Raw genomic sequence first — 22,499 nt, 5'->3', positions numbered from 1 at the left:
TTGCAACGTTTACGTGCGGGTGGGTGTCGACTCCAAGACCAGTCTGCAGGGGGTCAACGTGATCGTGGAAAATAAGATATCACTAATCAATATCTTCCTGCCTGACAACATACACTTCATGGGTATTAAGTTAACCCCTGAATTATTATCAGAAAACCAGTTGGAAATTATGTCATAATAGTATAATAATGACTAGTCATCATCCCAACACTACGCTTAATGACCTGGGAGATACGGAGGGATTCGATCAGCCTGGTGAGGAAGATGAATTATACATCCTACACTTCAAAGACAACGTGTACAGACGGGTGCCGTTACCAGATTTTACAAAGCCTAAATGGCTGATCAACTTAACACTCACCTCACCTTATATCACAATAGACGAAAATAATTGGATCACTAAGATTAGGAACAACGGTATCTGGGCCGGGGATTTCATTCCGGAGAGGGGATTAACAAAAACTTACAAAAATGGGTTATCAGCTTTCTTCGAAAATAAATTAACATTTAGTAATCCTGAAATAATAACCCCCCCTTTCACACTCATCATAGAAGTCTTCTTTGAGTATTCAGACAATGGAGACCACCCAATAAGGCACCAAATTTTACCCGGGGTGGCAATAGGCTGGTTTAGCATACACAAAGGCAAATATTGTCGTATTGTTATACAACAGGATACCACGGGTCCTATAAACCGCTTAATAAGCCTCAGTGGGGTTCATTCTATGCCAATAAATCCTATTAGCCTCTCACCTATTACCCTGACTAATAGTCTAGAACTTATAGGCTTCAAATACATTGATAGATTTTTAACTGAACCCCAATTAAAATATCTTTCAAAATATATATTATAGGATGGGTCTGTACCCAGTCGTAGAGGAAGTAGCTAAGACGTTGGAAACCGTAGATGGGTTCCGCTTGAGGCAGTTATGTGATGTAAAACGTCAACTAGAACAAGACCGTGACACGCGGAAAGCACTATGTAAAAAATACAATAGAGCTTTCAATATCGTGGATGGGGCTGACACTACCCTTATGGCAACCAGCATGGGACTAGGGGCGGCAGGTGTTGGGTTGTTAACCACCATCGTGGCTGCACCTATAGTGCTAGGTATTGAAATAACGGCTGGGGTGACAGGGTTGGTAGGGTTGGCGCTTAAGTTAGTATCACGCAGACTTAATCGTAAGGTATTGAAACACGACGAGATCAGGGTTCTGGCCGAAGCAAAGCTGAACACAGTGAGTGAGCGAATTTCCACGGCACTCTCTGACAGTAAGATCTCAGAAGAGGAGTTTAGTTCAATCCTCTCTGAACTCAAAAAATATAACGGAATGAAACAAGATATTCGATCCAAGTCTCGTAAGTCTGCTATCAGCGAGGATGAGAAAAAAAAGTACATAGCACAGGGAATACAAAAAGCCCAGCAAGCCTTTATTATGAACACCAAAGAGATCGTAGGCGGTTCACGTTAAACTGTTTCATCGATATAAACATAACATAGGGGCGATAGCCGTAAGCGAGCCACCGATCCTATATGGTCAGTCAAAACTTACAACATAGATAAAGTGGATATGAAAGCCGACGAACCTAACTTATACTACTTGAGGGGTGGGCCGGGTAGGGGGTTTGTAAGAGAAGAATTATTGATCGTACCGTACGGCACAGTGTTACCGCCTGCCAAGTCACGGTAAACGTGATGGCGTGGCTTTGTAGTAGGGGCAATAGTATCAAGAGCTAAGGGTCCCACCAAAGCCTCATTTAGTAAATGAGGCTTTTTAGAGGGGTTTTTTGAAAAGTGAGCCAGAATCACTATTCCCTATACTACTACATCAAACATAATGGCTTGCTGAACATTTCAATAAAATCTGCACATTGTTACGAATGAATATCATAATTCAAGTACATGTATTATAGAATTAAAAAAGTGACACAATACTGATTTATTATAATGCATACTCTTACAGTTGAATCTCCCAAATATTTATGAAGATGAGCATGCCTACATTTGTTTTGAATGCAAACACGATTCAGAAGATATATAATGGGCGTGACTCCGTAAAACATGTTGTCCAGTGTGCATTAGTTTGTTTTACACTTGTCACGGGACAAATCTTTACCTGGACATGCATCCTGCGAGAGGCTGTTATTTCGAGGTTGAAAGAGGTGTTCAGATATCTCATTAATGTTGTCTGATTGAATGACATGTGTATTGAATGATTATACGCATGTGTATCAATTACGTAACTGATATATTATCCTCCTTTTATTGACGATGGATCTGACACACATGATAATTACATAATAAGACATATGTTATCAAAACACTTTAATACTTTTTCTGATTAACATAGAAAGTAACCTCTCTCGTAAGAAAAGCTAATCTTTTATCAGTACTGCTGAATTGATTGAAATAACAGGTACAGTATGAATTTAAAATGTAAAACACACATGTGAGTCTGTCGCTGAATGAGAGTTGCCTTCTGCTTTCTGCGGCTTTTTATTACCGCCCATACGTGGCTCTCGCTGTGATAAGCTAATTAATTGGCCACAGATACGCGTCTCTCGGCCTTAATGAGTTAAAAACCGGCTCTATCAAGCATGTCTGAAAGCAAGGCGGCCTTTCAAGGGTGGTACCCTTACAGCTCACCATAGGCGCCAAAGATTGGCATGGGCTAGGCAGCATCAGGGACGAACTTTGCGCCATTGGGGTTACACCATGTTCTGAGATGAGTCAAGGTTTTGCCTCAGTTTCACAGAAGGCAGAAAATGTTAGGGGTGGTAGTGTCATGGTTTGGGTCAAGGTTAAACATGACAGGCAATCAGGTCTGGTTATCATTAATAGATCTTGACTGGTCACCGTTGCAGACATTGGACTGTCCCCAATTGAACATCTATGGGACATTCTCGGTCGAAGGGTGTACGCCAAGGACCCCACACCTGTCAACCTGGTTGACAGGTGTTCACATTCACTATCATTTCATCAGTTCCCTTATTTCTTGTTGGTGTTATTGCCTGTCACACAAATGGTATATATCAGACCAAGGTAACAGCACAAACAATATACAGAAGTGCTGTGACACAGCCTTAGTTATTATTATTTTGCATTGATAGAGTAAAACCTGCAATTAGAAAGTGCTAGAATATATTTCTCTTGATAAAATATCAGTTTCACATGCTATATTTTTTTCGACCACTGCATCAGAATTCATCTCAAACATCCCCTGTAAATCACTGGGACGTGCACAGCTGATAGCTATTTCTGGCGTTCAATGTGAGTAAAATAAACGTGGTAATCTTAATCAGTGCATCTAATACAATGCAAAGTAAAAACAAAAAAACAACTGACATGCTAAACAGTCTGGTGATGTTCAATTACAAGCACACTGTCTTTGCTGACAAAGTCATCTTCTCTTTTTCGTTCACACTAAAGGATATGTTGTGTTGCTGTCATACCACTGGAAAAAAAGTTTCATGGAAGTGAACACAATTTGATAATGACTAGATAAGCCCAGATCTAAGGAAGTTCCCTATGCTGCTGAGTTGAGTGCCCCAGGTATCTGTAAGTTGGCTCCAATCTTACCTATACATTGAAACAACGTCATGAAATTCCCATTGAGATTATTTGTCATTCACATTGTTGACTGTTTAAGCAATTTTCTCAATCACTTGGCCTTGGATTAGTAGTTGAATAAATGAATACATGAAATCTTAGCTGTTGTGTAATCTTTATTTAAAATTAGTGAACTTGAGTAGTATAATTAATGTGGGTTTTGGACCCCCCATTAATTATTCTACTATTTATTACCAATAACAAAGACCTAGACCCCCATTCTAAACACTAGACCCAAAATGACACAGCCTGTCTCCCATTCACACAAGCTCAAATTGGACACAGTGAGCCGGCCTATTCCCTTTACTACGCGAATGTTAAAATGGAGAACTGGGTCACAACAGTGTGCGTGATCGATAAAGTAATTAAAAAAGTCACCACCCGTCTGTATTCACTGTTGTGTCTGTCCCCGCTGTGGGCTTCTGGACCACTCACAACAAATAAGTTATATAATATTAATAACGTGATCTAGACTTCTTTTTGCATCTGGGTATTTATACAGAACAACCCTATAAATTAAGGGATTAGTGCCGTATTTTCTTCTAACTTCCTTTAGGAAGACTTTAACAAATATATGTCACTCATTTTCAATGAAATCAAGCAGGAAATCCTCCCTGGAGATAACTTCTTCAATAGCAACAGTTAATAGATAGGCGTTATACCTAAATTGTTTGATTTTCTTAACAATCAGAGGCTCAACATCAGTCAGAGATATGAGTTCAGCTCGCCACAATTCCAAATCCATTATTATACATAGGTGTGAACAAATCTCTAATAGGGTGAATAAGCAGGTGGTGGCTTGCAGTCGGCTGTCTGCAGGGACTTGCAGCTGGCTAGGGGGTGTGGGGCCTCCCTCACTATATTGATTTCAGCGAAGCAGTTTAATGTGTATCTTCTATTACGCTGTTGGTTTTCGTGATAAATGCCTGTTGAGCTTGTTGTATCCCTTGTTTTATGTACTTTTTTTTTTCGTTCTCGCTTATAGCAGTTTTGTGAACCTTTGATCTAATCTCATTCTTCATTTTGTTGTATTTTCCTAGTTCGCCTATGATCAAACGAAACTCCTCTTCTGAGATTTTATTGTCATTGAGCACAGTGGAAACGTGATCTATCGTGTTTAACTTTGATCCAGCAAGTATTCTAATTTCATCGTGTTTCTTTGCTTTATAATTCAATTTGAGGGATACAAATTTAAACACCAACCCAACTGTTCCTGTCACTAAGGCTGCTAATTGAAGTCCTAACACTACCGGTGCGGCTACGACTGTTGTCAACAACCCAACTCCTACTGCTCCTAACCCCATAGCTGCCATTAGGGTGGTATCAGCACCATCTATGTAGTTTAAGGCTCTATTGTATGTTTTATGTAGTTATGCCCGTGTATCGCACTCTTCTTCTAGATGACGTTTTATTTCACATATCTGTTTCATTCGAAATCCATCTGCGCTTCCTTTTATAATTCTTTCTTCATCTATGGCTGGATACAGCCCCATTCTGTTTGTCTGTAATATATTTTGTAAATTAGTTTTTGATTATATGTCATTTAATTTTTGATTGATATATTTTAAGCCTATAAAGTTCAAATTATTATATAGCTAAATGGGTGAGATAAGAAAATCTCCGCGATTAAAAATACGAATCCCATCGAGGCTTGTTGATAGTGAAATGCCTTGTCTTATTGTGATTCAACAACGTTTATTTTCATGTTTTTTATACCAAATTATTTTAAAATCATTTAAAAGTTTTATTGGGTCGGTGGGTCTCTCAGCGAGATATACGTCTATAATTAGTGTTGTGTGTGGATTTATACAAAATGGACCTGCATCACAAGCTGAAAAATAATAACCACGTTGGAATTCAATTAGGTGGTTAATTTTTAAAATGGCTACTGAGTTGGCTGGGGCTAACAGGTTGCCACCAATGTAATCTGATATTTGTAACATTTGTATAGAAAATTCTATTTCAGAGAAAAAGTATGTGAGAAGGATGCCGTTGTTAATAACTTTGGAAACGTCCCCAACTTGATTATAAATGATGTAAGGGTTGGTTAGTGTTGTTTTAGTTACCCATTCAAGCTCTGTAAACTCTGCTATTGGCATTCATTTGTATACTCTATCTTTAAAATGTAAGATGTACAGGGTGTCTTCCTCGCCAGGTAAATTGAAATCGTCTATATCTCCTAGATCACCGAGTGTTACATCGTATGCCATTGTTTATATATCTGTTAGAAAAAAGTTTCCAACAGTTTTTCTTATAATGCCTCATGTATGAACTTCATACCAATAAAACTAACGTGCTCGGTCAGGAAAATCTTGGTTAGAGATATAGTGTCTTATTATCCCTTGTATATTATCCGTTGTGCTAAGCTGGTCGAGATGAATGCATAGCTCGTGGTATGGAATTAGATCTGCTGAACTCATACCATTGATGCTCTGGCCAGGATCTGCTGCCAGTGATGACAACCCTAACGTCTCCACTAAATTGTTACTAAGTATCAGTCTGTTTTTCCCCTTGTTATCTAACATCACTGTTCTGTTTGAGTTGTTTATTTTAAGTTCAGCTCCTAAGGGTTTGAAAATTTCATCACTGAGAGAACACACGCTGTAGTAACCATCTTCTATTGCGTTTTGTGAATTATTGACAATCAACACATTATTAATTTTTTTATTTCCGATGTTTATCCTTCACGGGTAGAAGGTGATATTGCATAATGCTGTTTCGAGTTGGCCAGACGTATTATCAATGGCATGCATAAGTTGAATGGGCTCATCGTTCGTTATATCCAGAAGCGTAATGTACATATTATAATATAAATTATATATAATAATGATATGTATAAACCAGAAGTACGCTACCCAAAAAACAACGGCATAACTGCCTCAGACTTCACACACATGAAAATCGTGGTGTCTTGCGGAGAGCCGGCTGCACCCAGTACCACAGGATAAGGCATGGAATGCAATACACAACCCGTACAATGGACAGGCATATGAACGAGTTTCTAATGAGTTCGGTATTGATCCTAATACGGACTGGCGTTTGCCGGGACCAAATCATGGATTAGGAATTCCTACAGTTCACAATCAGTCACTCGCGGAGGATTACCGCGTTTGGAGGTTCAAACAGGGGCCAGGTGATGATTGGAAAAAATTCATGCTGGATACATCAAAAGGATACACTCACACTGGTAATATTTGTTTAAACAATTTGATTAGAACGTACGTGTGGGCTATTCTTGGTGCTCAGTCACAGACGTGCTCCAGCATCATAGGTAATAAGGGAACTGCTTACGACGCGCAGAAACAATTCGTGGTTAATATTGAGGATGCTATTGCATCACCAGTAGATCTGGCTAGCACTATAAAATGATAGCAGGACACATTACAATATGCCAGGTCAAAAGCAGACTACGTGTTCAGTGTAGGATTGTACATGGCTCCGAGCGACATGCGACTGAGAATCAATAAAATAACTGGCTACAACAATGAAATAATCATCGCCACAGCAGATAAAAAATTGAATGTTAATGCTGATATAAACGTCTCCCACATACCACCCACACACACTGGTGAAACTGGTATAGTGCAACCAAAACCAGAGCCAGCGTACAGACAATCACAAGTACACACGGTCTCCCCTACAGTGCAGGCAGTCAACCAGCAACATATCAATTATAAAACAGCGCTGGCTGTCATAGGTGTCGCGGTCGGCTTATGCCTTATTTGGTGAAGTGGGTGAAACCCCAAACCGCAGGACGACCCTTTTAGCCGTAACATATACTAGTGCAGCCTCTGCGATGATGAATGCATACAGATTTTGACCAAGCCACGTGATGGTTTTACCCCGGGATGTAAAGCGGGGGGGATATAGTCAACGCCTCGTCCGCCCATCCGTAATCATTTTGTTTCCGGAGCATAAATCAGAAACCGTTCAATATTTTTAGGCCAAACTTGATAGATATAGTAATTTCAGCCTATGGTTGTGCCTTTTGCTATTTACAGATTTTGGGCATTTATATTTTTTTGGCTTTTCCATGGATCATTTTGGTGTTAGTCTTATGGTGAGGTTTGCTTCATTTCCGGGGCAGAACTCAAAAACCGTTCAATATTTTCCTACAAAACATGGAAGATACAGCAATCAGAACCCAAAGTGGTGCCTTTTGCTATGTACAGGTTTTTGTAATTTATTATTTTCTTGGTATCCATGGAAACATTTCAGACCTGGTCTGAAAAGTGAGAGGTGTGTTTCGTTTCCAGAGCAGAACTCAAAAACTTCTTAATATCTGTCCATAAAACTTGGCTGATATGTGTTGCAGACCCCAAAGTGGTTCCTTTTGCTCTCTACAGGTTTTTCTGATTTATTATTTTCTCAGTTTCCATGGAAACATTTCAGACTTAGTCTCAAAATGGAGGGATGGGCTTCGTTTCCAGAGCACAACTCTAAAACTGTTCAATATTTTTCTGCAAAACTTGGTAGATATATCAATCAGAACCTATAGCTGTGCCTTTGGCTATATACAGAATCTTGTGAAGTATTATTTTCTTGGTTTCCATGGGAACATTTTGGAAAAGTGAGAGGTGTGTTTCATTTCCAGCGCAGAACTCAAAAACTTCTTAATATCTGTTAGTAAAACTTTCTAGATATGTGTCGCAGGCCGAAAAATGGTGCCTTTAGGTTTTTAAAGGTTTTTGTGATTTATTATTTTCTTGGTTTCCATGGAAACGTTTCGGACTTAGTCTCATAATGGAGGGCTTCGTTCCCAGAGCACAACTCAAAAGCCATTTCATATCTTTCAACAGATCAAGGCAGATATGTGAGACAGATCTTGAAATTGTGACTTTGCTGGTTACAGATATATGGCACTTATAATTTTCATGAATTCCATGGAAACAATTCAAACTTAGTCTAAAAAAAAGTAACTCTGAGATTATTTGTCCTTTCAAACGTGGGGGCCAGGGGGATGTGTCATCTTCTGATGACTCTTGTTAGAAGTTGCTGAACTAAAGGTGAAGGAACAAGTTTTATGGATGATCAACTTCTTTATTTTCACAATGGCGATGTTTCGGTATGGATACCTATACCATTTTCAAATATATGGGAGGACAAGGTGTAACAGTTTATATACAGGTACATGAGCTATAGCTGAGGAGATTAACAATAACAACAACATAATTGAGGAGATGAGATAACAAACAAAAACATCAAAAACATTAAAGCGTGCTGAGCAACCATGATACGATACTTCCTATGAAGGGCACGGCTTCTGCGGCCTTACCAACGAGTTTAGCCAAGACTTCCCCGAGTGATTTCAGATATTTTTTTATCCAGCCTCTGACATCACCACCACTCGTATCTGTAACAGATACTACAATGGTTGATATGATGAAACCCAATGCTGTTAGAACGCTAGCAATGTTGATGCCTTGCTCTCGGAACAATATTCGTATTTTGTTGGCTATAGTTGTACCCTCGTTCAGTATTCAATCGATTGTTTCTCGTATGCGGCTGATCTGGCTTCAAAGCTGTTCATGATTCAAAGAAGCGGATTCCAATCGTGCGTGTGTCTCTCATCTTCTGAATTACTAATTCGTTCCATGATACGGCGTTTATCACCCTCGTCTTCCATTTTGCTGAGTTTGTTTTTTTCACGAGCTATGTGCTCTTTGAGTTTGTTTAGTTTTCCCATGTTGTTCACAAGTTCTCCGCGTACACGTTTCAAGGCTTCATCTAGGCCGTACATTTGCCTCATTGGAAATTTAAACCCCGGCAACGGTTTGTCCCAGTATTTACTCAACAGTTTTTCGATACTATCCGACGCTTCTGTAGCACCAGTGGGGGTGACTTGCAGTCGGTTGTCCACAAGTTCGGATCTGGTAGCTTGCAGATCTTGAACAACTTTTGGGGGTAAGCCGTCCACAGGACCCTTTGGTTTTACACCACAGTAATCATGGATGTTTAGTTTTTCACGGATAAACTCAGCACCATGGCGACTGGCTAGAGTTGACAAGGTGAGTGGTTTTCTAGTGCGCTTGGTCATGTTGTCAACCTCAGGGTTATCCTTAAGACGCAGAGTGCTCTAATCATCTAAGGTAAACTTTGAATAGTCTCGGTATGATGGCTCGACATAGTTTTTATCTATTTTTAATGCATCATAATAATCGTCTACTGCTGTAATCAAAAGTTGCTTGCTCAGTGGTGAACTAGTGAACAATGTTTCACCATCGTAATCAACATCATAATCCGCAGGACCATCCATCTCAAAATCATCCATAGTTTTAAAATTATATTATATTAAATCCTGGATATTTTGTGCTGGATTTGTTGGAGTGGTATTATAGGGAAGTATTTGATAAAATTGTTATATTGTGCCCTACTATAAATATGAATAAAACGTAAAAGGAAAGAGCTTGGGTGATGATGGACCCAAACATACTCAGAGTCGAAGCGTGAAACATGCCAAGCTCGTGTTGAAAACCAACCAGCCAGTGGAGTGGGAAGTATGGGGGACACCCCCACACCCCCACACCCCCGATGACCAAGCAGTCAGCCACAGAGAAACTACAAGCTGCACAGGCTGAATACGCTAAGAGGTGTTTGAATAGACTAGATTTTATTAATAATCAGCGTGAAAATCATGCAGTCAGAACTTTCACAGACGTTGACGAAGCTATGAAACTTTGAAAGAATACTACGTATTAACGGGTAAGCAACTGGAACCATAAAATCAACCAACCATGACACAGTATTACACTCCTTCGGAGGGTCAGAAAGATCGTGAATTGATCTTCGTCATACTTGGTTCAGCGGTGACAGTGTTAATCGTAAAGCAATTAGACTAATCACACATATTAGTATATCACAAAATGAGACACGTTTGCAACTGGGTACTTACAGGGACATTTGTGGTAAATTGAGCCAGGGTTATTGTTCTCATCACCGTAAAGATAGTACTAGTTACACATGTTCAGTGTGTGGTAGAGGGGTGAAAGGTCATTATCGTTCGTGCAAAGAGCATGGTGCAAAGAGCATGATGACTACATCAAAGAAGTTAAACGCCTATTTGAGATCAGGTATGATTTGTAATTCCTCATGTACGAACCCTCTACGCGTCCCATTTACAAGGAAGTACAGGTTAGGCTCCCCGGCTTTAACATCCACTCGATCGATACTATACGTTTTCATAGACCAGACAGGATCTGTAGCACGTTTACGGGTGTCTCCCTCGTATTCACCTGGTTGATCTAAATATCTAACGAGTGCGCGATCTGGAATTTTTTTTTCTTATCCCGTGGGATTCCCCCAAACCCAAGGAGGTGCTCCAGACAGAGATACAGGAGATTGCATACGGATTGCTTTGATGGGGGGATACCCTCACACCCCCCTGTGGTCACTCACGAGTAGTCTAGTTGTGTCACGATTCATTGAGTCAACCACATGAGCAAGTCATACTACCCATTCTCAGTTGTGAGCTGTTTGCAGCTCACGTGAATATTGGTGTGCAAACAAACGTTAGGCTAAGGAGAGATTGAATATATCGACTATAGCTTGGCTTCGATGTTCACTGGTTGCACCATGCCTTATCTCGACATTGTGTTTGGGAAACAGCTGTGTCACAACACCCATGAATTCAGTCGGCCTGGGTCGACTTGCAACTCGGAAGGCCAGGTCAGTGGACTGTGTTTGTATATGCGCTCGAAACCACATGCAACTTGTGTCGTATCCTTGGCGGTTAATGGTTCAGCTTCCTTGTAGTGACTGGCTACATCTACAGCCGTCCACAGGACCCCCATGTGGCCATAAGCTTAGGTATTGACACCGTCCGCAGCTATCCATCGTTTTGTGTCCAGTGGTGATAGAGATGTCTTGTTAAATGTCAACCCGTATATCTTATGCCCGTCACTATGCAGTATGTTCATTTTGGTGTTTAAACGTTTTATTCTCGAATAGGACCTGTTTGTACAGGGTATGCTTGATATGTCTTTTCACATTTTTTTTTGTATGTCTTTTTTATTGATTTGACTGTGCATAGGGGTAGTCACTGGTGTCGTATAGGTGTATATTGGTTTTCATATCCTCATACACATCCTCGGTTTGAATCTCCATCAAAGGTGAATCCGTAGCCATGTACAGCACCTCACACGTGGGGGCACCCCCCACACCCAGATACTGTTTCTTAAGCTTCTTGTTGTAGAAGTCATACATCAGATGTTTAGACAGGTCTAGAATACTCATGCCGACATAGACCGGACGATTAAGCTTAATGTGGCTCTTTTTCATATGTATGGCAACCAGGTCATCATCGAATATAATACTTCTATTGTACGCCTGGCTGGCTATCAGTTTCCTGGTCTTTTTTTCCTCACTCAACCTGACTAGCTTCACAATGACATGTTTTTGTAAATTCCCCATCGTTTTACCAAATACAGAGTTGTTCATGAGTTTGTACAGGTTTTTTTCAAAGTCGCCAGTGGCCAGCTTTCTCAAGTCCGTGTTCATCCTGATATAGGGTTCCATCCATGGGCTTTGATCGAACTTCAGTATTCTATGCACTTTAGTAAGCTTTAGTGTGGGGAGTCCCACTGGACAGCCATTCGAATCCCCCTGTTGGTAGATATTGACTCATACCCCAGGCGTACAGGTTGTTAGCATCAAGACAGAGTAGATGAGTCAAAGGTTTATTTGGGTTATAGCCTTTCACATACTTACTTGTTGTTAGCTTTAGCACAATGTTTAGATACCATGGAAATACCACCATGTATACCCTTACTCAACAAACAGATGCATATCATAATCAGTGAATAACTCCACACCTGTTTTCTTTAGTAAGGCATCCCACGATAGCCCAGGGCTAGAATAATACCATGCCGGGTTCAGCCCATATTACTTCAAACACATTTTTCTGAATATCTCAAACACATCTGCCAGAAGCAACACGTCCGTTTTCAAATATAAATCGTAATCACCTAGCATCTTACAGCCTAGTTGTTTCCATTCAGTTTTAGTGTGTTTGTAATCATCTTGTGAGACAGACGCATCTGTCAGCTTGCTGTAGAAGCAGTCAATGGGAGGTAACTCTGTTTCCTTAAACCTAGACCAGTCATCCATATATTCATACGGGTAAATACCCTTATGTAACAGCAAGGCTCTAGTTTTCTCTACTGTTGGCGATTAGTTATAGCCGAGTCGTCTGGGTTATTAGCCTTTACCAAGCTGTCTAGAGACAACAACAGAAACTGAACACTATCAATGAATCCTTTAACGAAAAGGATATAAATCTCTCCATATTGTTTGGGATACAAGATATCTTGCCTTTTACCTTTGAAATAGCCTGCATAATCAAATGTGAATCATACCCTCATAAATTGTGAAACACCACCGGAATATGAATAAGCTTGGAATTTATTCGAAGCTTTAAGTTACACTCACTGTGAGACGCACCTCTGTATTTCCCTGTTACGTGACAGTGGTTTCTCACTGAATCACTATTCAGGGGTTTACAGCACACATGACAATGCGTGCTTTTGATATAGGCCTCCCTATCTGCTTGGGTCATATGCATTGGTGGTGTGGTATACAATTTTTTCCTGATCTCTCCCTCCTCATGCTGTAAATATTGGAGAAATTTCTCAGCTGTGTCTGGCCCTCTGTAAATAACGGGAGGGTTAGCTTGGCCATCACAACGAACGACCACATAACCAAACCCGCATGCTTCGTGTTGTTGATATCTTTGCATGAAACTTTTCTGAGGGGATGGAGCCACCATATTGATTGGTTTATTGATAGCTTTGATGTCGGCGTAGATAATGTATGGTACTGGCGTCTGATTTTCATAGTAAATTTCAAAATATTGTTGTTTTCGGTTTGCAAATCTACCCATATGGCTGTCTCCCCTACACCTCGACAATCATCCCTGTGTGAATTAAGTAGATCAGCCCTAGAAAACCTTTCACAAAAGTGTTTCTTTTCCTTGTGTTTCCATGTGTTTCAATTGATCGTACAATGCTTAATCCATATGTAGTGACATTTTACACCTTGTTGTGTCATAAATAAATTGATTGTTTTACAACCATCCTTATGCATAAAAGGGCTTATCCTGTGCACTATTACGTTATTACCTTCATGTCCAAATGTGTTTATGGCTAAGTCTGGATTCTGTTTTTCAACTTTTGCCCAATGAGAGATAGGGGTGGGTTCATCTATACCTTCCCAATTTATCCCATCATCCGAATAAGTGGAAAGTCTGTCAGAATGATGTTCAGCAGGAAATTTAACAGATCTTACCGCTCTCCTCTTACAATCATTACCACAAGTTTTAACGTTAACCATAGCGTGCTTGTTCTTAAAATACTTAGGCAGGGCTAAGTACGTTCCACCTCTCAACGGCTTATAGTTTGCGATATCCAGGTAGACCATATTAATCATAACAATAACCCAACCAGACCCCATATTAGTGAAACGTTCCAGTGATTCACAAATTTTTTCAATTGACCTGTGAATAGAAGAGTTGATAGTATCAGGTTGTGTTGTAGCTTCCTGATTACCTCTGAAGTAAACTATTGTCTGGTCAATAGCATCATTCCCCTGTTGTTTCTCTGGTGTCATCCTTAACGTGAGTTGAAATTTAATACCTTTTAAATCATTCAGTTCTTCATTCACTTTTTCAAATACCAATTGCCTTACATCTTCAACGTCTATGTTTCTTTGAACTTCCACCTTCCACCCTCTCAAATATTTCCCCAAAGCTCGCTCAGTAGGAGTGAATTGTAATTGTATAGGGACTCATTCCCTTAGTAATTCAAAGAGCTCAGACTTCCTCACAGTAGGAGGTTTTTGATACGTTATACCTAATAAAGTTTGTAATTCAGCCTTTTTCATACAAGCGTAACCCTGCCCTCATTCTTAGTTCACGCACTGTCGGCATATTGCAGGTTTCATACCTTATGTAAATCATTTTTCTAATAGGTTGTCAGCCAACAGGACCCTCGACTGCTGTGACCCAGTTCTCCATTGAGACATTTGCATAGTAAAGGGAATAGGCCGGCTCACTGTGTCCACTGTGAGCTTGTATGAATGGGAGACAGGTTGTGTCATTTTGGGTCTAGTGTTTTGAATGGGGATCTAGATCTTTGTTATTGGTATCAAATAGTAGAATAATTAATGGGGGCTCCAAAACCCCCATTAATTATACGACTACTTGTTTGCATTGTTTAATTTGAACGCTATCATTTAACAAACTGTTGAAGGGAGATAATTCTTTATAATTCACAGACTTAAAGGCATACACCTGGAAAAATTATTTTTGTAGAAAATCCATTATCTCTGTAAATTGTTTGACCCACAATTTTTTATTCTGGCTCCACAAGATTTTGGAGAGTAAACCTAACCCCCAAATAAAACTGCGTAGGAGGAACCCTGTTAGGGTAGAGTTTTCGGTGTTAAGATTAGGGTAAGGTTTTGGGTTAGCCTTTCTGTCTTTTTCTACCTGGATGGTGAACATATCCTACAGCTGTATTGCCAATGTGGCTTAAAATGCTATGTCACTCACTCACTCAAATGAATCAACAAAAAGATAATCATGTTCTGACTCTGACTGTAAGTGACTCTTTTCTAATTATGTATGTTGGTAGGTATATAATGATTATGTAAGTCAAGTTTGGGAAAATAATTTATAGATAAATTTTTCATCTGATAAATTCATCATAATTGGTAAACCACTGAAGAGTACAGTCCTTAAATGTCATATATCATATGCATATCTGATCATCAGTCAAGCTTTTATTTTGCAGTAAGAAGAGAGAGGTGGTTCCTGACTTGGCACCAATGCTGTGGCATTCATTTGGCACAATAGCAGCTCTCCTGCAAGAAATAGTAAATATATACCCGGCCATTAATCCTCCAAATCTTACGGTAAGTGACAACTGAACAATTAATATTTTGAAGCTTCAGACTCACAGGCTAACATAGAGAGATTTTACAGATATTATGTGTATTGTTCAATATCAGTAGCCTTACCATTTGAGTGGCTTTGTTCATTCAAGATCTGAGTCAGAACAAATGAGATTCATTACAGAACATACCGTGGTATACCCGCGTATAATGCCACCACCCCACCCCCCCCACCCCCCACCCCCCTCTACACCCCTTCAAAATTGAGGATAAATCATATACCCTGTGTATGATGCAACCATGCATGAAGCACACCACTGGCGCCAATAAAAAAAGTGTTTTGTCATGCATTGTTGTATACGAAACTTTGTGGAGCGTATTACTCCTAAACAACCTAGAATGAAGCACATTACCAGCACACATCCAGTAAATACATGTTTATCTTGCGTTGTTTTTTTTTCTACGAAGCTTTGTTGAGTGTATAGCTCCAAAAGAGTCGCAAGGTCACGTGTGCTTTAGGGACCATAACCAGCAAACGAAATGTTTTTTCATTACTGGTTATACGTTTGTCTATTTTGGCATGTATTTCAGTATAGACATGTAACCATATACTTTTCTGAAGGAAAGTGATTGCAGTGATAATTTAAGTTAAATATATAAAAATATAGAAGTAATATACTAAAAAGATAAATGAAATATGAGATGATCCCACTCGTGAAACACGGAAGTGTTTCCTAACTATGTGCGAAGTTTGTATTGCTAATGTGAAGAGCCAACCAGCGATGTGTCAAGTTTCTGAACCCCAGTTCAGTATACAGCACAATCAGTAACCTATTCTGGTGGTAATTTATAAGGAGTCAGTTGCCATACCTTTGCGTCAATGGTAAACTGGATTTCAGGGGAAAATGGCTACCATTATCAAGCAAGGTGAAAATGACGATCATCCAACAGACCTTGACTCGTCTGTAAAGAACAAATTTCATTGGGAATGGCTGGAAAGAGCGGCCCCCTTGACCTAGCTTGATTTTTCAGTGTTTTTTACAATTTGTTATTGTCATGTCTGTTTACCGTGTCAGCTTGTAGATCTGAGTCGATGGTTATTTCAACTTTATTTACAGAGAATATACGTTAAAAACAAGGAAATAAGATACAAATGGTCTTTATTTTGGATATTAACAGTTATTTCAGATGAAATGCGAAGTTTTCTTTTGAAGTGCTGGGATGGCTATCAAACGGTGGTTGACATCGTCAGTGGAAACTGAAAGTGAAACAGCTGGGAAAAACGTAAGATCTTATACCCCATGCGACCCCCCTTCCTGACCCTCCCATTCTAGGTACTGTTATAGTGTCTACTTCAGGACAGCCATGTCCAAATATTTCTACAGACCAAAAACTAAGTAGCCAGGCTATATGATATTTAGTTATTTTTATTCAATCTACAATCTTGAGCTTTATTACTACCGCAGAATACATGTCATATACAGTAATTAAGGGAAGTGACAAGAGGAAAAAGGTAGCTGACAAAACAATGTACTCTGCGGTAGTGATAAAGATCAAGATTGTAGATTGAATAAAAATAACTAAATATCATATAGCCTGGCTACATAGTTTTTGGTCTGTAGAAATATTTGGACATGGCTGTCCTGAAGTAGACACTATAACAGTACGAAAAACTCGCATTATACACAGGTATATACGGTAACACCCACATGTAACGAGAGCAGTTCTTTGAAGAGGCTTGAGTTTGCAAGAGCCTTGTTCTTTCTGTTGTGAAGAAGATAGACCTAATTAAAAAAGATGTTTGATTTGAAAATGAAGAGCATCAGTATTTATGATGAAGCACAAGTTGTGATTAGAAATCACAGCACATATTTTTGGAGAAAGTCTAGTAAGGTTTGGACAAAATATTCTCTTGTACTGGGTTGGTTTTGTGTGGTATTGATGATAGTCATTTAGTGGTCATTTTATTTCAGTAGTAGAAAGAGAATTGAATTCTGTTAGATCTTAGACTTCTGGACATATATCTATGCTTTTGTGGCTGGCTTGTGCTGTTCTATGATATTGTTAACAATGTTAGGCCATGCACAGCACCAAACATTGGACTCTTGCCACAGTGGGTAAGTGAGTAGGCAGCACTGGGACAGGATTGCTAGAGTGATAGGGGATCCATTTTTCACAGTACCAAACTGTAGATAATTGAATGGGGAACATTTTTGTCGGTAAAATCTAGCGACAATCCCCGCTTCCTGGAAATAGTTCCTTTTTTAACAAGCCATAGCTCCTTTGTTCCTAGGTCTAAAGTCAAAACATATAGTGTTCTGGAATCTCTCTTTAAGCATAAGTCTGGAGGTATTGCTGAATTTCTTTGCTCTATTGGACTGTGCCTTCCTGGTAGTCTTCATGCAGTTGGGTGTATTTTCCATTAGTGTCAGCTGCATTGAATCAGTGACAGATTAATCTGAAAAACACTGTAATGTATGCTCCCGCTGGCGTCCAAAGAAACTGTACAAATTAAGCCACATGGAGAATGGGGAAATCTGAAGATAGATAGTCTTGTTATTGCAGGTTTTCAGACAAAAGTCAGAAAGACCAGTTATTATTAATCCAAATATTCTTCTTATTATTATTAGGTCTTCAGACGAAAGTTATTATCCAAATATTGTCCCATTTCCTTCAGACGAAAGGTATACAATGAACAAAAATTCTGACTTCTGACTTCCGTTAAGGGCAGATATCCCAAAATGTGAAAATCATTCAACCTGAATATCTGCAAAACAATAAGAGATAAATTGACCAAATTTGTGCACAATTGAGACAACGCCATTGTGGATCCATTCAACGCATACTGGTAGTTGGCTGCCATGATAGATTTTCCGTTGCTTGGAAAAAAACTGAAGTTTTTGTCGATTTTCAGGTTTTGAAGGTCCCTGTATTTGAAAATCTTCTTCTCAAGAATTACCCATAGCACAATGGTGTACGATACATTTTTCTAAAGCCAGTACTCTGGACCGTTCAACTTGCTCATAGCTTGTCAATATCTTGAATAGTTTTTGAGTTACCACCTTGGAAGTTAGTGAATTTTTCTAAGCTGCATTTTCAAAGGGCTCATGAAAATATCATAGCTCCACTAAAACACAATGGATTCGTGGTGATAGGTGCCAAAGTGTAGATAACTGAATGGGAAACATTTTTGTGCAAAAATCAATACTTACCTCACAATTATGACACAGAGACAAACTTTTCACATTTCTGCACATTTTGACAGTGCCTGTGTTTAACAGTCTAAGTAAACTTATCCTCAGTACTTTTCGTTACACTCCACTACTGAGTCTAACAAAACCTTATTGGAGGTCGCGTCAGGTAACCTTTGAGATTGACCAATCAGAACACAGCTTACCAAATCGTGAAAGTGGACATTCGCACATACCTTTTGAACTTTTTATATCGAAAAGGTTCGTACCTGAACGATTCCGAATGCTATTTAGCGTACACTTGCCTCCAGGTGATGCACACGGCGTACGTACAACCGTGACAACGGTGAGCAAACAGTCGCTGAAAATAGTGTTTTGGGCAATATTCAAGGATGTCATTTTGTGGAAACATTAGCTAATGGTAACCATGTCAACAGAAACCCCAAAGCGTATATACTGCTGTGTTTGTGTTTGTGGAGAGATCTGTGTCAGTGACCTGAATATTTTGAAAGTCCCTCCGATCCCTAAATAGTAGCCGTTGTCTGATTGGTTAAATCTATTTAAACGTCTCGCGTTTGATTGGACTGTGATTTGATCGCTCAAAGGTTACCTGACGCAACCTTCTACTAGGTTTTGTTAGACTCAGTGGTGGAGTGTAACGAAATGTTATAATTACGCCACAATTTCGACACAAACAGGGAGGGACATTCATATTTTCGCATTTTGCCACTGTCAGCTGACGGAAGCACTAGTAAAATCTAGCAACAGTGCCCACTTCTTGATTTTCCAATGGCCAAGGAAATAGTTGATACTTTAACAGATGGTAGCTCTGTTGTTCTTAGGTCTACAGTCAAAACAATTTGGTAATATTTGTTTTAGTAATATATGGATCTAATCTTTCCCGTACAGTGGAAGCTGTCAAAACCGGCATCTGTCCAATCCGGCAAGTTGTCAGCACTGGCATAAAATCTCAGGCCCAACCGTGGCTTGTACATTTATCATCAACTCTACAATCCAGCACATTGTCTAAACCGGATTATTTCTTCAGCCCCAATGAGTGCCGCTTTATTCTATTGTATATTTGATTATGCCTTCCTGTCTGTTTTTCTGCAGTTTGTGAATTTTGCGTTTTTGTCAGCAGCAGTGAATCAGTGCCAAATTAATCTCAAAAACCCTGTAATTACTGGTGTCCAAAGAAACTGTTCAAGTAAAGACAGCCAGAGTGGCTGTTTGGGAGATGTCTGAAGACTGTCAGTATTGACAAGGAGGCAATTCTAGTTATTGTTATTATTTGTACTGATATTGACTTAAGCGCAGAGACGATTTCAATGAAACTTTCAAAGGTTATTCAAAGCCTGTATTCTGACAGGTATACAAAGAACAAAAAATCCTGGCTTCAGGTAAGGGCAGATAACCCCAAATGTGAAAATCTTTCAACCCAAGTATATGCAAAACAACAAGAGATGTATGGATCAAATTTTTACTCAGTGTAGACAACATATTTCTTCATCGATTTAATGCATGGCAGAAGTTGGTCACTGTGATTGATTACCGCCATTTTGAAAAAACTGAAATTTTTGCTGACTTTCTCATTTTGAAGGTGACTGTTTTTGGGAAATCTTCTCTTTAGCACAAATCGTGTTTGATATGCCATTGAAAAACCCATGCTCTGGAAAGCTTGATTTGTGATTTTGATGAAACTTTGAGGGATGATAGCCTGTAGGCTGAAATTTATACAATGAACAAAAAATCCTAACTTCTGGCTTCCTGTAAGGACAGATAACCTAAAATGTCAAAATCTTTCAGCCCCAATTTAGTAGAGGCAAATTGACCAAATTTTCACTCAATGTAGACATCATCATCCTTTAGTGATTTGATGCATCAAATAAGTTGACTGGCAGAATAACTTTTCCACAAATTTGGGAAATCTAAATGTTTTTGCTGTTTTTCGCGATTTGATGGTGCCTATTTTTAAGAATCTTCTCCAGAATGGCATATACTACAGTCCTGTTCGATATACCGTTGGAAAATCCATACCCTGGAATGCTTAAGTTGGTCCAAGGACCTTGATATCTTGAACAGTTTTAGAGTCACTGCCCTTGAGATTTGGACAGTTTTTCCAGTGTTCTTAACAATGTCACAGCTCTGTGAAAACACAGTACATTTCAGTGTTCAAGGTACCAAACCATAGATAAGTAAATGGGGAACAATTTTACTTCTTTTTATGGTTTTGTAATAATCAATAGTTACATCACAATTATGACACAAACACAAAGTTTACAATTTTTCACATTTCTGCAAGTTTTGACTATGCCTCTGTTTAAAAATCTTCTCCTCCTGAACACAAATGGTGTTTGATATATTGTTGTAAAGCCCACACTCCAGACTACTTAGATTGCTCAAGGCATGTCGATATCTTAAATAGTTTCAGAGTTATTGCCCTTGGGAGTTTTTGTCAAAACGCAATTACATAGGGTCCAAAAAAATATCTAGCTCTGCGAAAACTCAATCAGTTTCATTTTTCAAGATCTCAAACTGTTGATTAGTCAGTGGGAAACATTTTTACTTCACATTATTCAAATGTAAACGTTAACAATTCAGCCACAATTATGACACAGACGGGAAGGGACACACAATCACAGTACTTTGTCTAAGTTTACTGCATGTTGCTGTACCTGCAGTTAATTATTCATATGTATTCATGTGGCCACCATCTGGTCATATACCAGTGGGTTCTTTTAAGTGCACAGGGTTGTGTCCTGTACACTCGGTTGTAACAACATGGAGGAGTCTGCACACAATGTTGACAGGCCAGAGACCCCTGTCCCACACTATACCCGGCATTAAACTGGGCTAGCCCAGATTATAATTCAGGAATAATCTGAGCCAGTATCCCAGATCATGTCCCTACAGAAAACAAGTGATTAAGGTTGCTACTATAATTTTATTGTGCTTCTCTCACAATTAAAATGCTGGTTACAGTGTTAAAATGGTCCGATACATTTACTAGGTACAAAGCATACAAGTGACACCACTCTTTCAAAATTTCTATTTTTCATTCCCCCTCATTTCCTAATAAGTGTACTCCTCTGTTGCCGAAATACCTTAGTTTTGCGTGTGACACTAAATGTTCAGGAGAAGGAACGGTGTTTGTGAACGTAGAGTATTCGCCTGCGTTTTGTTTCTGAAATACGAACATTCGCGTAAACACTCTTGACTTCGTGAAACGTGGAGTTGAGCCTGCACGAGTTTTTTCCCCGATAGCAGTTTTCAAGACAGTTTTGGTAGAACTTCCGACGGGAGCGGTAGTGTTTTTGACGACCCCTTCCATGTTGTATCTGTTAGATTGGCGAGCAGTTTAGTTTTGATAGAACACTGCGTAACAAAAATGGTAGCAGAGCGTGGTTGTTTAGTTTAGTGTTGTGTTATATCTGGGAATAGGGTTCAGTTCGCAAGTTAGTGGTTGTTGTTGTGCGGACACTTATTAAGGTAAGTTTAATTGAAGTTAGGTAGTAAACAATTGTACTGTGTGATTAGATCACTATTAGTTAGTGAATCATACACACTGAAACATGTCACAAACAGGACCAAAACAGATTAACCATGACGGCCGTGACTATGTAACCGAGATAGCAGAACTTAAACGCAAAAAGGCTACAGCGAAATCTGCATTTACTAAAGCAACCAATAGACTTGAGAGACTTATTGATGAACAGAATGTTCAGAACTGGAGAGAAATCAGAAATGCAATTGACATAGTTAATGAGTATCAGCTTCGGGCTATCAAAATATGTGTGTCGTTGTCTGTAAC

The 22,499-nt window shown here is 39.3% G+C and overlaps 1 protein-coding gene across 2 annotated transcripts in view; it reads left to right on the top strand.

The window, feature by feature from the left end:
- Nucleotides 1-22,499, top strand: part of LOC137256620 (CCR4-NOT transcription complex subunit 9-like) — a 110,445-nt gene that overhangs the window by 45,579 nt on the left and 42,367 nt on the right. For both annotated transcript variants that reach the window (XM_067794503.1, XM_067794502.1), the window contains one exon: nucleotides 15,398-15,518. In XM_067794503.1, the coding sequence (XP_067650604.1) occupies nucleotides 15,398-15,518 (121 nt within the window). The remainder of the gene's footprint in view (nucleotides 1-15,397; nucleotides 15,519-22,499) is intronic.

The sequence above is a fragment of the Haliotis asinina genome, chromosome 11 (assembly GCF_037392515.1).
Source record: "Haliotis asinina isolate JCU_RB_2024 chromosome 11, JCU_Hal_asi_v2, whole genome shotgun sequence".
Classification (NCBI taxonomy): domain Eukaryota; kingdom Metazoa; phylum Mollusca; class Gastropoda; order Lepetellida; family Haliotidae; genus Haliotis; species Haliotis asinina.
The sequence above is the reverse complement of the archived record's forward strand: the minus strand, read 5'-3'. Positions and strand labels throughout refer to the sequence as shown.